The sequence below is a fragment of the Colossoma macropomum genome, unplaced genomic scaffold, assembly GCF_904425465.1.
Source record: "Colossoma macropomum unplaced genomic scaffold, Colossoma_macropomum, whole genome shotgun sequence".
Taxonomy (NCBI): Eukaryota; Metazoa; Chordata; class Actinopteri; order Characiformes; family Serrasalmidae; genus Colossoma; species Colossoma macropomum.
In genome coordinates this window covers 6,566,753-6,582,841 of record NW_023494790.1, presented here as the reverse complement: position 1 = coordinate 6,582,841, position 16,089 = coordinate 6,566,753, and the positions used below count along the sequence as shown (strand labels likewise).

The 16,089-nt window shown below is 38.3% G+C and overlaps 1 protein-coding gene across 1 annotated transcript in view; it reads right to left on the bottom strand.

Moving 5' to 3' along the window:
- Positions 1-16,089, bottom strand: part of fmn2b (formin 2b) — a 132,015-nt gene that overhangs the window by 76,081 nt on the left and 39,845 nt on the right. Inside the window, exon 8 of the mRNA XM_036571989.1 lies at positions 1,823-1,910. Within this exon, the coding sequence (XP_036427882.1) occupies positions 1,823-1,910 (88 nt within the window). The remainder of the gene's footprint in view (positions 1-1,822; positions 1,911-16,089) is intronic.

The window sequence follows — 16,089 nt, the reverse complement described above, 5'->3', positions numbered from 1 at the left end:
AATTTACAGTTTTGCCCCCTCACACCAGATGTTGTCAATCAAACAAGACATATTTGGTGTCTGAACTTTGCTTCTTCGGTTTTCGTGCTGGAGCTACGAGGCTAATGTAGCTAACAAGTAATGGAAGCTTCCAGCCCACCAATTAGCATCATCAACTATCGCCCATATCGTGACAATTAGCTAGTCTTGCAAGCCATTTAAATCATCCTCAAAGTTGATTGTTCTTGGCTACGCTGAGCGACAGAATCATACATTCTTAGAATCATTTTCTTTGACAGCAAAGGGCAATATGACTGACATGCAAATCGACCAATCACACTGATGTGTATTGGCTTGTGATGTTATAACAAAAAAGACCAGAGGGAGTTTCAAAGCAAATTTCTGAATAGCTTTAAACCACGATTTATTTCAAAAATTAATTCCAACCCAACACCCCCCTGCTCTGAAAGGCTCAGAGTTGATATGACGTGCAGTGCATTCAAGTGCTCGCTAAACAAAAGTGTGTTCCTATTCAGGCTGATAAAAAGCAGAAAATGGACAAAATAATATACTGAGGTTAAGACTGCAGCAAAGTAAACCACTAAATGTGTTAACCACAAAACTTGTGTGGTGTTAAAAAAGGAATTTCACTGATTTTTCAAATTTTGCATAATTAAATGGTAAAGATAAAAAAAAAAGTCATTTGGAGTGGTTTGATGTGAAATGCTCCATCCCTGATAAACTTCTAAAGAGTTTAATATCACTAAAAGCTCCCTCTTATTATGAAAGTTATCACATGAAACGGTTACGAATACTTTGCCTGATGCCCGGGACATTGTTCTATGGTAGTTATGACAAGAGACGTTGGCCTAAAATGTATTTTACAAAGCCACTCATAGCAAATAGGTACATCCAGAATGTTAAGGCATTTTTTTTTTTCCCTCAGATTTACCACTATTTCACTACCATCATCATTACATATACAAACTCATTACATATAAAAAAGACGGGAAGGGAAGATTTCAACCACTACCCCTTGTAACTCAGTTTCAAGGGGCATAGTGACACTCAAAAACAAGGGGTAGGGGTAAAAATATGAAATGGGATTGGGCCTTTGTGCAAAACCAGATTTCCACTGCATTTTTGGAATAAAAAGAATTGGTTGTTGTGCGTAAACACTGTCAAAAAGTGTCAAAATGTCAAAACTCCCACTTATTATGAAAGAGATCACATGAAACGGTTATGAATACTTTGCCTGATGCCCGGGACATTGTTTTATGACAGTTATGACAAATAGCAAAGAAGTACATCCAGAATGTTGGCAATTTTTTCCCCCTCAGATTTACCACTATTTCACTACCATCATCATTACATATACAAACTCATTACATATAAAAAGACATGTAGGTTCACTGATCATTTTGGATAGTAAATAAATTTGTTATTTGTGCTGGAGACATCGCAACTCATGCTTCCTATCATCACCCCTGTAAAGAAATCCAAATCGTTACTCTAGCATGCACTTTCACATCAAGACTAAATAACTTTGTTTACATGTCAATGAATGAATTATGCAGAAATTTTGGAAAATTGGTGGAATTCCCCTGAAATGGTTTATATTCTCTTTCTATTACTAATCATGCTTATTCTAACTTCTGAAAAGACAAACTAAACATGTTAATGTATAATGATAATGCTTATTGGCTATAAGCTATACTAAGTTGTTTTAACCTGTTAATTTATTAGTCAAGATCATTGTTAATCACTGTGTTTAGTGCAAGGCTGCAATGTTTGATGCTTTACCTGGTTATGATTTGTTCCCTTTTTACTGTCCAGTACTCACCATGTTGGATGTCCTTCATGTCAAGATGTAGGCTGGACATAAGGATCCCCACGGCTTGTGAACGCTTGTTATTAAGCAGCTTCACCACCTACAACACACAGCGAACAAAATCAGTTTGCATTTAATTTCATTTTGAAGTTCCCAGCACATGGGCATTCCACACAAAGTTTTCAAAAGGGGGGAAAAATACAAATCTGGCAGTTATAAAGCATCAGTATTAGACACATAGGAATAATAGTAGTGTAACAATACATAATGACAAAACATCACAATACGAGTACTGCTAATAGAATGGGATGCTCTGGAGCAGCAGCACACGACCGATGCCCGATGCCGAGTATTGGCTAGAGGAGTAGAAAGCCCCCCAGCATTGTGTTGTGGAACAGTAGAACTGTGCTCTCTGGAGTGATGGAGCTCCATCCAGTACCTTCGGAATGAGTATAAGTGATCAGAACTAACCATCCAACATCAGTATCTGACCTCACTAATGCTACTGTGGCTGGATGCACTGGATGCACCTCACAGTAATGTTCTTGTGTAAAGTCTTGCCAGAAGAGTAGAGGCTGTTACTGCAACAAAAGGGGGACAAACTCCCTATTAACACCCTTGATTTCAGAAGAAACGCTTTGAGCCACAGTAAGGTGGTTTTCCAGGTTCAATCTACAGAGAAAAGTGTACACTGTGGTTAAGAAGGATCACGACTCTACCTACTGCATATATTGCAGACTACTCAGTTTCTAGAGAGCTCTGTTTTAACAGACTACATGGCTGAACTTGTACAAAGGCAAAAAGACATTAGAAATAGCCAGCAAGTCACGCAGCAAAGCCTAAAATTCCTATTCCGGGAATTATAACTGCTGCACCATTTAAGGTTATAAGGGATTCGAACAAGGAGCTCAAAATCATCTAGTGGACTGAAAAACTGATTATTATGCCAGTACCAAAAAGATACATTAATATTTGCAATTTATGCAATAAAATATTGATACTATGGGTAGAATATATGTAATTGTGTTTTTCTGAGATATTAAAAACAAAAACAACAAATCTTTTCAATGAATCTTTTCAATGAATCTTATCAACGAAATCGATACTTGGCATCCGTGTTTTGATGCAATATCGCCACGCAAAATATCACAATATGCTGTATTGTTTTTTTCCCACCCACCCCTAGTAGGTAACCACCAACAGTGTGTTCTATGGTCATTAGGGCCTTCGCTGTGTATGTTTTAGAATAAATCAATTAAATCAACAGTCAATTAAATCAATCAGTTACTAAACGTAAATTATAAACTGGATGCCTCAATAATCATTTCTTACATTTTTCTTGTATCTTATTTTTCTCCTCGAGGTTCGTGTACCAAAGACAATCCAAATTTATTGAGTTCTGTTCTGATTGGCTGCCCTGCATTGCACCTCACTCAAAAAGCAGTGTGAGCTGAAACACTCCTTGTACCTTCAGTATGAATGGACGAGGCTTAACTGCTGTAGGCTGAATGGGAGGGTTCATGAAAATGTGCTTTTTCTGTGACATCACAAAACAACCACGGACCTGTATCGACCAGCGAATTAACATTTTGAAACGTACACAAAGTTTACGTTTATACAACATTCACCAAAAAAAAGCATTCATCATGAAATGGGCCCTTTAAAGAGCACACTACAGGAAAAAAATCCACAGCCCTTCGTAAGCATAGGGTTTAATTTACGACGTATCAGTAGCCATCAAATACACAGCATGATGAATGTCAGTCAATACACAGAGTTCCCTGCACTGAACTCAGAGGTCTACAAGCTGCGCTCGAATTTCATTCGCTCTGGCCTGACCTCGCTCAGTCCCACAGCAACCAATTCCAGCCAATTAGAGGAACATGGAAAATTATGACTGACACAGAGAGGGGAAGAAACCTCTGTGCAGGATTAGAAATTAATAGCATCCATTTAGCCTTCAGCCAGAGGCAGAGAAACACAGAGTTTCCTTGATTAAATAATTGCAGTGGATGGTTTTCAGTCGAGAGAGAGAGAGAGAGAGAGAGAGAGAGAGGGAAGCAAGCTAGAGCAAGCGATAGAGTCAGATAGCTAGCAAGAGAGAGCAAGAGTACGGGCTGGAGGTCTGGGTCAGGTCACCACTTTACTGCTCAAATCATACGAACAAAGCTCAATTCTTTAAACTGCACAAGTAGATTTGTATCAGTGTACTGGACAATAGTGGGGCTAGATCTGCAGCACTGGACACAGTTTTGGCTGCCCCTCTCGTCTGGAGACTTCACTCAGTCTAAGCAAAGCACATAAGGTTTCCTCTCCACGTATGCAAAAGTTTGAACACCCCCCGTTAAATTACATGTTTTGTTGATTTTCTGAGTGAAAATAAGCGAACACACCCAAACACACATACACATACAGAGATCAGACCTAAATGTGGCATGTTCTGCTTAATTCTGAGCACAATTTCTGTTTATTTGCTGAGTTTAACTTACTGGGAAAAAGAGAATATAAACCATAATCATAATTGTGCATTAAAATGTGTTTAAAAAAAAAAAAAAAATTAGAATTATTATTATTACTACTACTACTATTATTAGTAGTGTTTGTTTTTACGGGAGAAATAAAAAATAACCCTCCTTTGCAGTAAAATAAAGCTCTGCTGATCGTTCAAACACAGTTTTAACAATAAATGGTCTTAAACGCTGGAGTTAATGTAGAACTGCTGATTCACCCTTTAACCCTGAAGACTTGCGCACAGACTGCTGGTCACCATAGCAAACAGATAACAGTCTCACCTAGATAGTAGCTAACGAAGCGGCAAAGACCAAGATTTAAGATGAACACCAATAATTTGGAGATTAATGGATTAATCAACACTAAAGTCGCGAGGCTGAAGTCAGCTTCTTGTTTGAAGTTTCCCGTTCCACCTTAAACGGTGCAGCAGTTACATTCTGGTGCCTCAGGCACCATTTAAGGTGGAAACGGAAAATTCTAACAAGAAGCTGGTGAATGAGAAGCTGACTTCAGCCTCGTAAAACTCAAACGTTGAAAAATTTTACAAGAAACTGTTCCACTTTTGGAAAAGCTTCCTGCTGGAGATGTGAGAAAAGCAGCTATAGCTGAGCTGAAGCTTAAAGCAGAGCAAAGTGAGTCTGTGTTTTTGTTAATATTTTTAGCCTATACTAACATATTAGCACATACCGAGCCATTTACAGCCAAGATGGTAAAAATGGACATAAAATGTTGTGGCTCCCAACGTGGTTTGATTTTTGCTGAAAGGACAAAATGGCTCTTCTTAACATTTGGGTTGCGACCCCTGACCTAGACACAGTGTGTTAATCTGAAGACAACTAATTTCATGTTACTTTGAACACAAAATGTGTGGAAATACTTAATACTTAAATACTTAATTTTGTGCACATTTAACACAGTATTAAAATGGGCAACAAGTGTGTTATTTAGCATCACTTTTTAGAGTGTATGATTGTGTTCTCTGTAGAGGATGAATGCTTGTTTTCATTTCAACAAAACAATTTGACCAGGGGCGCAAATTTCCACCTCGCCTTAAACCATGCTATTATTCCTTGCTCAAATTTGTTATTTCAATTCATTTTGGACAGAAATGAAACAGCCTGCATTCTGATCTATTTACACAGTGTAGTTTATGCAGAGTTACAGCTTGTGTTGAGCTGATCTAGGTCAGGATTGTTTCAATATAAACTGATACTAAAAAGAAAAACATGAACAATTTGCGAAAAAAAGGTTGCCAAAGTGTATCACAAAAAATAATGTTTTATATCTGAGTATCACAGCTTTAAAGGGACTACAGTCTATGTTTTTCATATGTTCCCCCCCATAAGGTCCACTTATGATACTGGTGTGAGTTGATAGTACAAAAACTATATTCATTTTTTACAACCATTTCCCAGCCCCTCGCTATCCTTTAGCAAAATCAACAAAATGTTTTTGATACTGTATCTTTAAAAGTTATAGTCCACTAAGTTTGCAAAATTTCAGCATAATTTAATTGCTGAGATGTAAAGAGAATCATTCAGGTTGGTTTCATGTGAAAAGGTTCATTGTGGAGAAACTTAGATTGGATTTCTTTACAATGGCAGTGATAGAAACCAGGGTTACTTTTAACTATCTAAACAATGAGTGAACCCACCTATGTCTGTGTGTGATGTTGATGGAAAAATAGTAAAAAATCTGGATCCATTTTGTCTCACAACACCTTGCAGGTACTGGTAACACTTTACTCGAAGGGTGTCTACACAACACCTTCATAACATCTTACATAAACACTTCATAACATTTTATTGAATGTTTAAATTAAATTTGACACCGTATACATGTTTTACATTATATTAATACGGACTACGTCATTTTATTGAGATACATTTTTAAAAATAAAAATCCATTTTTTTAATAAAAAAAGCATATTATTTTCAGTAAAACGCTTCATTTCTGGACAGCCAAAATTTCCCAATACTTTTGATTACTTTTTAATGATCTGTTTTTTCTTAATCATTTGTTGCTATGCATGTCACTTTACTACATGGCAGTAAATTACTCTTAAATATGATTAGGAACGATCATTCGACTGAATCTTAGTATGGCGGTGTGCCTAAGTGTCAAAGCACTTAATGACCAACGAGATAAAGCGAGGTCATTATTATTTTTTGCTGCTCAGAAAACTCTCTAATAGTTTTTTCAAAATAAAAAAAAAAAAATGAACTTTTATTTTGAAAAATGCATCTCAGTAAAATGACAGTAGTCCAATATCATGTAAAACATGTATACTTTATAAAGGTTGATTTAAATATGTTCATGAAAATGTTATGAAGTGTTTATGTAAGATGATATGAATGTGTTACTTAGACACCCTTCAAGTAAAGTGTTACCCATGTACCTCTCTGCCACAAATGGGGTTAGAAAATATATTTTAGGCCAAAACCTTCTCAAAACATTTGTAAAACAATGTTTTCAGGCATTAGGCAGATTATCACCGACTATTTCATGCACTAATTTTCTGTGAGGGAGATTTTAAGGCATTCAACTTTTTTAAACTCTTTTTTCAAGGCATTAAACTCTGACATCTGGTTCTCATTTTTCCCCAATTTTAATATCAAACCACTGAATTACTTCTCTGTTATTGTACTTTGATAATGTGAATGCTCTAATAAACCGAAAATGTAATTAACATATTACCTTGGGGCACATTTTCAGCCCTTATTTGTGCTGCACAGAAAAATGCATGAGTTGAGACACAACTATGGTTTCAACGTGTACTCTGGATTTAGTAAATCGGTTAACGCTTAGTTACAGTGGTGACTGAGTAGTTTAGATACTGAGCCTTCAACAAGATGCTATTAACCCCAGTTTAACCCCAAAGATGCAAAGTTTAAACCAAAGTTAATTCACAACACTTGTTGATTTTACACCCCACTGTTAAACAAAAGCCATAGCAAACATCACATCAGTCTGCCGCCATTTGGTTGCCTGAAAAATCCAACACAGTTAGATTTGTATGACCATCACACAATCACAATCATGGTGCTGTATTTTCTGAAATTTCCAGAATGTTGGTATAATTAGCATGAAGCCAGAACAATACAAAAAAGTCTGTCAGCCTGGGTTACTGAGCCAATGACACAATCAAAAAAAAAAAAAAGACCTTGCAGGGCCGCACGTACGCATGCAAACGCATACACACCAACCATAAATGACCTCATGTAAAGGTGGATTTTTAACAATTGATCTGAATACAATAATGACAAACTGCTCACTTTAACATGTTGAAAACTTCCTCCAAAACAGACTCAGGGCATGAAAAAAAAAGAAAAGAAATTGCACCAAAAATCTTTTCAAAACAGCCGTGACTAAACAGGAGATCCTCTTACATGGTAGTTAAGTATTTATTAGTGTGGAAAATGCTGGCGACTTCATTGCAAATAAATGCACTTTAATGATTCTTAATGTTTTTTTCCCTCTTTCAAGAGCTCATTATGAGTGTCTGCTGTTTTGTGTTCTCTGCTGCCAAGACGCGACCGCAAACATAAAACAACGAGAGAGAGAGAGAGCGCGAGAGAGAGCGCAAGAGAGAGAGCGAGAAATCGTGCAATCCTCTCAAAGCCTTTCATTCCCGCCAGGAGAAATCTGTTAAAGACAAAAATAAATAAATAAACAAAATAAACATGTTGAAACTTCACCGTTATACAAGCCTACAGTGCAATGCCTGTGTTTATAAAAGGGAACAGCATCTTTGATGCGTCAGCCTGCTAGTGCTGCCATGCCTCCTGCAATTAGACAAAAGAAAACATTACTTTATCAAAAAAACTTTTTTTTTGTCCTGGATAACTTTCTGGGGGATGGGGTGTGGAATTGGGGGGGGGTAAGAGATTCCAATTATTTCAATCAGCATGCCGTCTGAGATAATGTCTTAAACATGGGACGCAGACGCCGTTCTCCACCAAGCTGCCAATCTTTCTGCTGAGGTCAACCGGTGCAAAATTCCTTACTTTTAATTCAGCAACTCGGACGACCTCCAGATTCCACACTGAGTGCTACTTTATTCAAAGAATGCAAATTTCTAAAGTTGATATTTCAGTGGGTTAAATAACTTTTAACCCTTTAAAGATGAAAACTGATGTCACATTTCATCTTTTAGGTGTGATGACATTCTGTTAGATGAAGCATTGATTTTAAAAACAGACTATGGGTCTATATACTAAAAGTCATGCAGTTATTAGTAAATTTGATTGCAATGTCTGCACTGGACAGCTGCTGTAAAGCATTTTTTTCCCCCTGAGCTTATATCTCACTGTTCGCTGTTCCAGTCCTGCACCAATTTACAGCATGAAAAAGCATGTTCTTACTGAAATCCATGTCTACTATACTACTATAATGCAACCACACTAATGAAAACTCAGTTTAATGCCACTAGTCCTGTTAATGCTACACTTAGTGATGCTAGCAGAAAATAGCATCATGTTAGTGGCTAATCTGAGACTATATTGCTACTTATAAAGCAAATAAGTTCTACATAAAACATTTCTCTGGACAAACGACTGGCAGATCTTTATGATTTTACAACTGTACCTGGTTCACAGCGTAAACAAAACTAAAGAGTTCATGAAATGACTGGAGTATCCCATTTTACATTCTATTAGACTCTGTTAGTCAGAATGTAAAGTAAAGTTTATTTATATAGCGCTTTTTACAACAGGTGTTGTCACAAAGCAGCTTTACAAGGAAATGAGCATTACAAAAAGAAATCCGGGTCCGAGCCCCCATGAGCGAGCCAGTGGCGACAGTGGCAAGGAAAAACTCCCTAAGAGAAACAGGAAGAAACCTTGAGAGGAACCAGGACTCAGAAGGGGAACCCATCCTCCTCTGGTCGACACCGGATAGTAAACATTGTTAGTATAAAGTATTATAGTATTATAGTACAAAAAATGTGGTGCTCCGCAGGCTTAAACACATACAGTCTAGGCTTGTACATCCTGAAGTAAGTTCTCTCCTGCTGTTCTAGAAGAGGAGAACCTGTTTTTATTACTGTGCCTTTAAGACTGATGTGTGTGATCTGCCCTGTATTGGACCTCATTCAAAAAGCAGTCTAGGCTGAAAAACTAACTTCAACGTGAATGGGTGGGGCTAAAGAGCTGTAGGATGAACAGGTGGGTATATGTAAATGTGTAGGTTTATAGTACAGTCTATAGTGCTGTGTACATTTTAGGACATCCTCAGACCTTGGCATCAGGTTTCAGACAAAATGCTTTCGGGTCTGTCATGGCTCTCGTACAATTGACAAAACAGCATCAAATAGTTTTGTGGCAAAATTAAGCATGACAAGACACAACAACCACAATTTCCACTCAGCTGCTCTATTACAGTCGCAATTTATGTATAAAGTCATCGTAAATATTGTCTGGTGAATGTGAACAGATCACAGCACAGCTTTGGATTTCGTTACCAGCCTTGATGCAAGTATCAGATTTTTAGCCCCTGAACAATCATCCAAACAACCATCATCATCAACAACAACAAGGTGGAAGGCTAGTTGCTGTAATATCTGACTTGATAAGTCATGCTACAACTCCTACTTGTGACCTGGACCTCTCTATAGCTATTACATTTAGCCTAATAATCCGTTAATAATCTCACTAATAGCTCAACTAGAATAGAAGACGTCCATGTATACACCTCAATCGGAATAATCTAGTCCGATTGAGGCCATTCGGAATACAATTTCTATCCAATTGAATGAGGTGGGTAATCCTGTAAATAATCTGTTAAATAGAAGAATGATATCCGTGTAAACGCCTGTATCCGATTACATCCCCAATCGGAAAGTGTAAGTCCGTTCTGATCATGTGCGTCAAGTCATAGCGAAAGTTTATAACGTTCAACTTGGCAGAGCAGAAACTGGTCTGCAGAGGAGACGAAGTTTATGCTCTGATCTTTAAAAGACGGCGGTGGGACGGACGTCCAGCTCGTGTGTCTCAGAACACGACGTCTTCCTCTCGGCCTTCGTTAATAAGGACATGTGAAGGACGTTTTCCTGAGTCTGACATCATTTTAAAGCAGTTAAAAACACAAGTGCTGCTCACTGCTGCTCGACTCACATGATACTTGTTGTCATGGCAACGTCTGCACTAAGCGATTCTCAACGCATGCGCATAATTTTGGATCGAATTACTTGCAGTGTGCATGTAAACAGAGATTAATCAGTGCTGAGTAGAGTGAGATATAAACACCTCAGTCTTAATCTATAATCGGAATGTATTCAGTCGGATTGGCAAAACATTTTTGCATGTAAATACAGCCGATGGAGAAACCCTCTCGGCAGCTTTTTCCCTGTCGTGATTGGTCACCTGATTAAAAGGGGTTGACATCATATATCACTGTTCTGAAAAGTTAAACTTTCCTCAACTTTAAAACTACTCTAAGGATGGCAGCCCTCTGGCACATTCTTAGAGCCAATGGAGTATGAAAGACAGCAAAGCTATAACAGGTTACACACAAACAGGCCCAGTGTTTGTACTATAGCAACCAGAAACAGGGAGGAAGCTTCAAAATGTGTCCAGCAGTCATAATTTTGGCAATAACTGACAAATAACACATTTCTAACATTTCAGAGGGATTTGCTGGTATGACCCCTGATTTTTACTGACCAAACATCCTCCTCCTCCCATAAATTACACACTTTATCATTTTATTTCTTCATAATTCTATTCAAAGAACGGCCAACATTTATAATAAAGGTTTCGTGTTTTCAGTCAGTTCTTCCACTGACACTGAATGCCTGGCTTTCCGCATTATGTTCCCAGCAATAAAGCATTTCCAGTTCATGTCTTTGCTGGACTTTATGTTCTAAAACTCAAAAACTCCACTCTACTAGCTGCAGGCTCTACCTTCACCCCCAATTCTGACCAAATAACAGATTTTTTGATTTAATTGTGCTAATACACAAAGGCTCTTTCTTCTTTCCCGATAACGAGGAGGTGAAGGAGACACACGGATCAAACCTGTGCTTAGAGAGACCAGCTTAGCAGCAGGGACACATCAGGGGTCATCAGAAGGGCAAACGCAAACTGGCTGCTACGCTCTTCCTGCTGCCATCTAGATAAGCGCAGGGTCCGTGTGTATAAAGAGTCTGAGGGAGAGCTCTGATCTAGGGTCAGCTCCCCACTGGCCATGTACCTGCATTCATTAAAATATGAATAGTGCTGAATTTGTGCTTGCCAAGAGTTCCACAGTGGCATCTGGATCTGATACAATGGACTTATCCAAGCTTCGCCCACAAACGCACTCTTTCGACAGTTGCAAGGTTGTACAAGCATTACAGAATGTAGGTAAAAATTCAATTTAACTTAATGAAAAACTGTAGCACTCAGTGTAGAGAGCATTACTAAATTCAAATGACTTGTGCATATGTATGAATGTTCTAGCCACTAACAGAGATCAGGTGTTAACATAGTGGCAAATTTGTGACTGTTTCCAATCTACCTAGCTTTGATTAATTAAAGCAGTCGTTTTATTAGTAGTGGTGGTCAAGGTCTATCTATTCACACCAATTACAAAACAATCAAACAAACAAAAAAAATGCAGATGAGTTTTTTGTCTAAACACTCTGAAAAAGCAGGAAGATGAAGAAAGAGCAAAAAGAAATGGTTTCTTTGCATAGCAATGATGGGAACTAAATGACAAACGCACACTGGGTTCACCCCATTCTATAGAAAAGACAACATGGGGAGCTGACACTGCATAACAAGCAATTCTGAAGGTATTTTAAGGCTCTGCTTCTGCTTGTTGCTCCACTCTTTAAAAAGGAGTGTTCATTAGGGACAGAGGCTAATAGTTTGAGGATCTTTGTGGGCTTGACTGGACTAGGATGCACTTTCAGGCCTTTCAGCTGTGGTCCATCAAATTTTCTTTAACCTCCACCTGCCGGCATCTTGATGCACATCTGTTTAGGCTGCAACCACGACATCAGAGCTCTGAGTGGTCAGCATGATTTTTAATGTATCCGTACCACACAGAATATCAAGCAGGCTCTAATTAAAATAATGCAGCGCTGCAGTCAGTCAGTTTTGGACTCAATGTGAAAGACAGCATTAATATAACTGTGCTCATTTTCAAAACCTGACATGCACTTTTGTGCCTGTGAAAATCTTAATGTGTGAATAGGCCTTACACCTGGTCCCAGTGGTCCAAGGCCCACTCAAAATAACTGCTCAAATTTACTTAACATTACGTTCTTATGAATAAATAACCCAAAAAATTCATTTTTGACAAACAACTCAAAAACTCTGTATAACCAATAACCTCCTGAGCACCTAACACACTCAAACTCACAGCTACAGTTTTTAAGGCTAAATCTACAGGCGCATCATAAATGCATGAGACACTTGATCCTGTCAGCGATCTAGAGATAAACGTTGAGAGGACAGTTACATATGGATTTAAGGATGAAAACCTTGTGAACATGGTTTGTTTTAAGCATAAATGTGACTGAGCACACCATATAGCACTAGATAAACAGTAACTACAAACAGCTCTCCAGTGTGGAACAATCATCAACCAGCTCATTAAACACTGAAGCCAGAAATCCCAGAAATCATCAGTAAAAGGATGCATGTAAATTTTTTCTACTAAGAGCTCTTATTTTTTCTATTATAAGTTCTGTGATCTGGTCAGCAAGCAAGGTGATGTTTCCTAATGTAGTTTTTCCAAATGCAGTGCTTGAAAGATTCTTAATTCACCATTATAATTTGGTCATAATTCATATATTGGTCTAACCCATCAAAAATGACAGTTCAGGCACCAGTACTGACTAGTAGTGAAGAATTTCGTTGGTTGTTTATTGATTTATCCATCAAATTGGTCATGGCCATCCTATTTAAGAGGGTGCAGGCTAGACTATGTCTAAAAATGTTACTTTCACATTAAACTTAAGGAAAAAAAAAGTTTTACTACTGTGTAAATAATTCTTCTGTCAAATAAAAGCATCGAATCTTGGTGAAATCTAAAATTTCATGGTTTAAATTGTTCCTTAAGAACTGTAGCAGAACTGAAGTGGGGTCAGACATTTACATCCCTGGACTGCGCACACAAGTGAAACAGATACCACTCCTGTATTAATGATTTCACTGTGCAGCTGAAGGTATGTACGAAACCTGGAGGACCGTCTTCACCCACAGGGGACAGAAGCTGGGTTGCGGTAAAGAACCACGGTCAAAATTCCAGAAAAGTGGCTTGAGGGAGGTTGTTGAGGGAGACGGGTCACCGTTGCCCACTAACGGGTCAGTAAGGCTGGCCAGACATCACCTGCAAACTAACCTGATCGGAAAAATTATGCATATTCATAGTGGCTCAAGGCGAAGGCTACGGAGGAAGGCACTGTTCAGTAAGCAGTGATGCGTACAGATACTGCCTACAAACAGATGGTCCAAGTGATGTGGACTGTTATTAATATGAACTGAATCATATGTTTTTTTAATGTATCAAACTGCTTGAATGAACTGTACAATAGTACACAGGACTGTCTCCAAAAAGATGTAGTGTGGCTTAGATGCTTTAACAGTTAGAAATCTTAGTGGTGCTTTGTAGGCAGCACTGCCAGTCTGTAGATATCAGAGGAGGGTAAAGTTCAGTAAGTCGCTGCTGGTCTTTCGTGAACTTTAGGGTGTCATATGCCTTTAAAGAGGCAAGGATACAACACTTATTTTTCGCCTACCCCTAATTCTTTGGCAATATGAAGCTGTAGTCACCTATCCACCAGCTTCTTATTCGAATTTTCCCATTTCACCTTCAATTTTAAACTGATGAAATGGGATTGGGGCTTAATATGGGTGGGATTGTTGACTTATTCAGGTGGGAAAAAACTAAGTGTGAAATTGCTAAACCAATCTAAAGCCTTGTCATGCAGAGCAGTGGGTGATTGTGCACTTGTCCACGTTGTACAACCGACAACAAGCCTGGTAGCACACTGGGGATGGGGGGGGTCAAAATAATAAGAAAATGCAGCAAACAAGTAGTATTAGTCAAAACACAGCAATGTAGAGCATGTTACCTTCAAATGACATTTATCTTACATGTTTATGCAGTCTCATTATTAGGACAAACATTACTTTTTGCATTAGCAAGCATATAGTTGAGCATGGTTACATAAAACTTACAACTGGAAACCCAACATTATGTAGCAAATCTTAACCTCCTAGTCAGATTGAATGGGATTTCTGCTAATATTCTCTCTAAAGCCCATGTGTCAAATACAAGGGCCACGGGCCAGATCAGGCCCGCAACACAACCCTATCTGGCCCACATAATTATTTAATTTTATTATTTAATTACATAATTTTTTTCTTTTAAAATTAGCTCATTTCACAATGTGCTGCACTACAATCCCCAACATGCACTGCAACGTAATGTGTGCTCCCACCCTCCTCCCCCAGAAACAATCTATGGGACAGCTTACATCTCAATTCTACCTCACCTGTCATATCACCAAACACTAGCTGCATTTCAGCTGCAGTTCAACCAACATAAACACTATAAACACTTAGCAGCTCATAAGCTGATCGCAATTAATAAACTTGCAGCAAAGAAAAGATGCCAGTCTAGATCAAGAAAATAGGTAGGTTTAAAAGACCGACCATCTGGGGACATTTTTTTGAAAATTGAGTATTCATGTAATATTTCAAGGTCTACAACAAGTGCTGTTAACGTTTTGCCAAATTGAGAAATAAAATAGCCAGTTATGGTAATGGCAAAATATTATTTATATATAAAAAAGGCATTCTCTGGCCCACAGATTAGGTTGAGATGCTTTAATATGGCCCTTTTAGTGGTTGAGTTTGACACCCCCGATCTAAAGCATGTTCAACCTAGCAACAGTTTCTACAAAGGAACACATTTATGAGCAGAGTATGGATGGGTCAGTTCAAACCACTTCTTTCGATGTCAACAGTTTAACGTAACATGTAACAGTTCTTACATCTTTACTGGCATCCTGAGCTGCACCCATTTCTATATAGCTTTGATGAATAAGGATCAGTGTTATTATTGATGTAATAGTCGAGTGTCTCAGAGTGGGACGTGGTCTGACCGCATGAATGACTGATACCTGAGCATTTGCTTATTTCTACAAAAACAGCACAAGTATCACAATGTGAACTGCGTTGTGCCAAAAAAGCTCAATAATATTAATAATATTTCTAATCCTTAGCAGCGTAAAACATGATGCAAGTGCAGGGAACAAAGTGGACTGGACAGCTCACGCAAGACACTGAGCTCATAGCACACACAAATGCACTGAACGTTAATATCAATCAACACTGCAGAGAGAAGACAGAGCGCAGCAGCTGAAAGGTGAGAGTAGTTCAAGATGTTCAGGTACAGGTGGTATTTATGGCCTAGTGGAGCTCTGGGCACTGGTTTAGATAAATATAAACGTCTGTGCTGCATGTTCACGTCGCCATAAAATCCACACTGGGGCCCTAAAAGGGAGTCACCTTTCTCTCTGACTTGTTGAATTTGGCCTTAAACAAAAAAAAAAAGCAAAATGAACATTAATACTGATAAAGAAATGATTAATACAGTAGATAATTTCACTCAAATCCTCGAAAGACACATCCTTCACCAAGTTTTGACAGAGTTCTCTTTGAATACTCTTCTTAACATGCTTGTAATAATCAGATTCATCCCCTCTCGGAAAGGGGTCAGAAGAACAACCGACGCTGCAATATGTTCTTCCACATGTGTACGATTACACATTT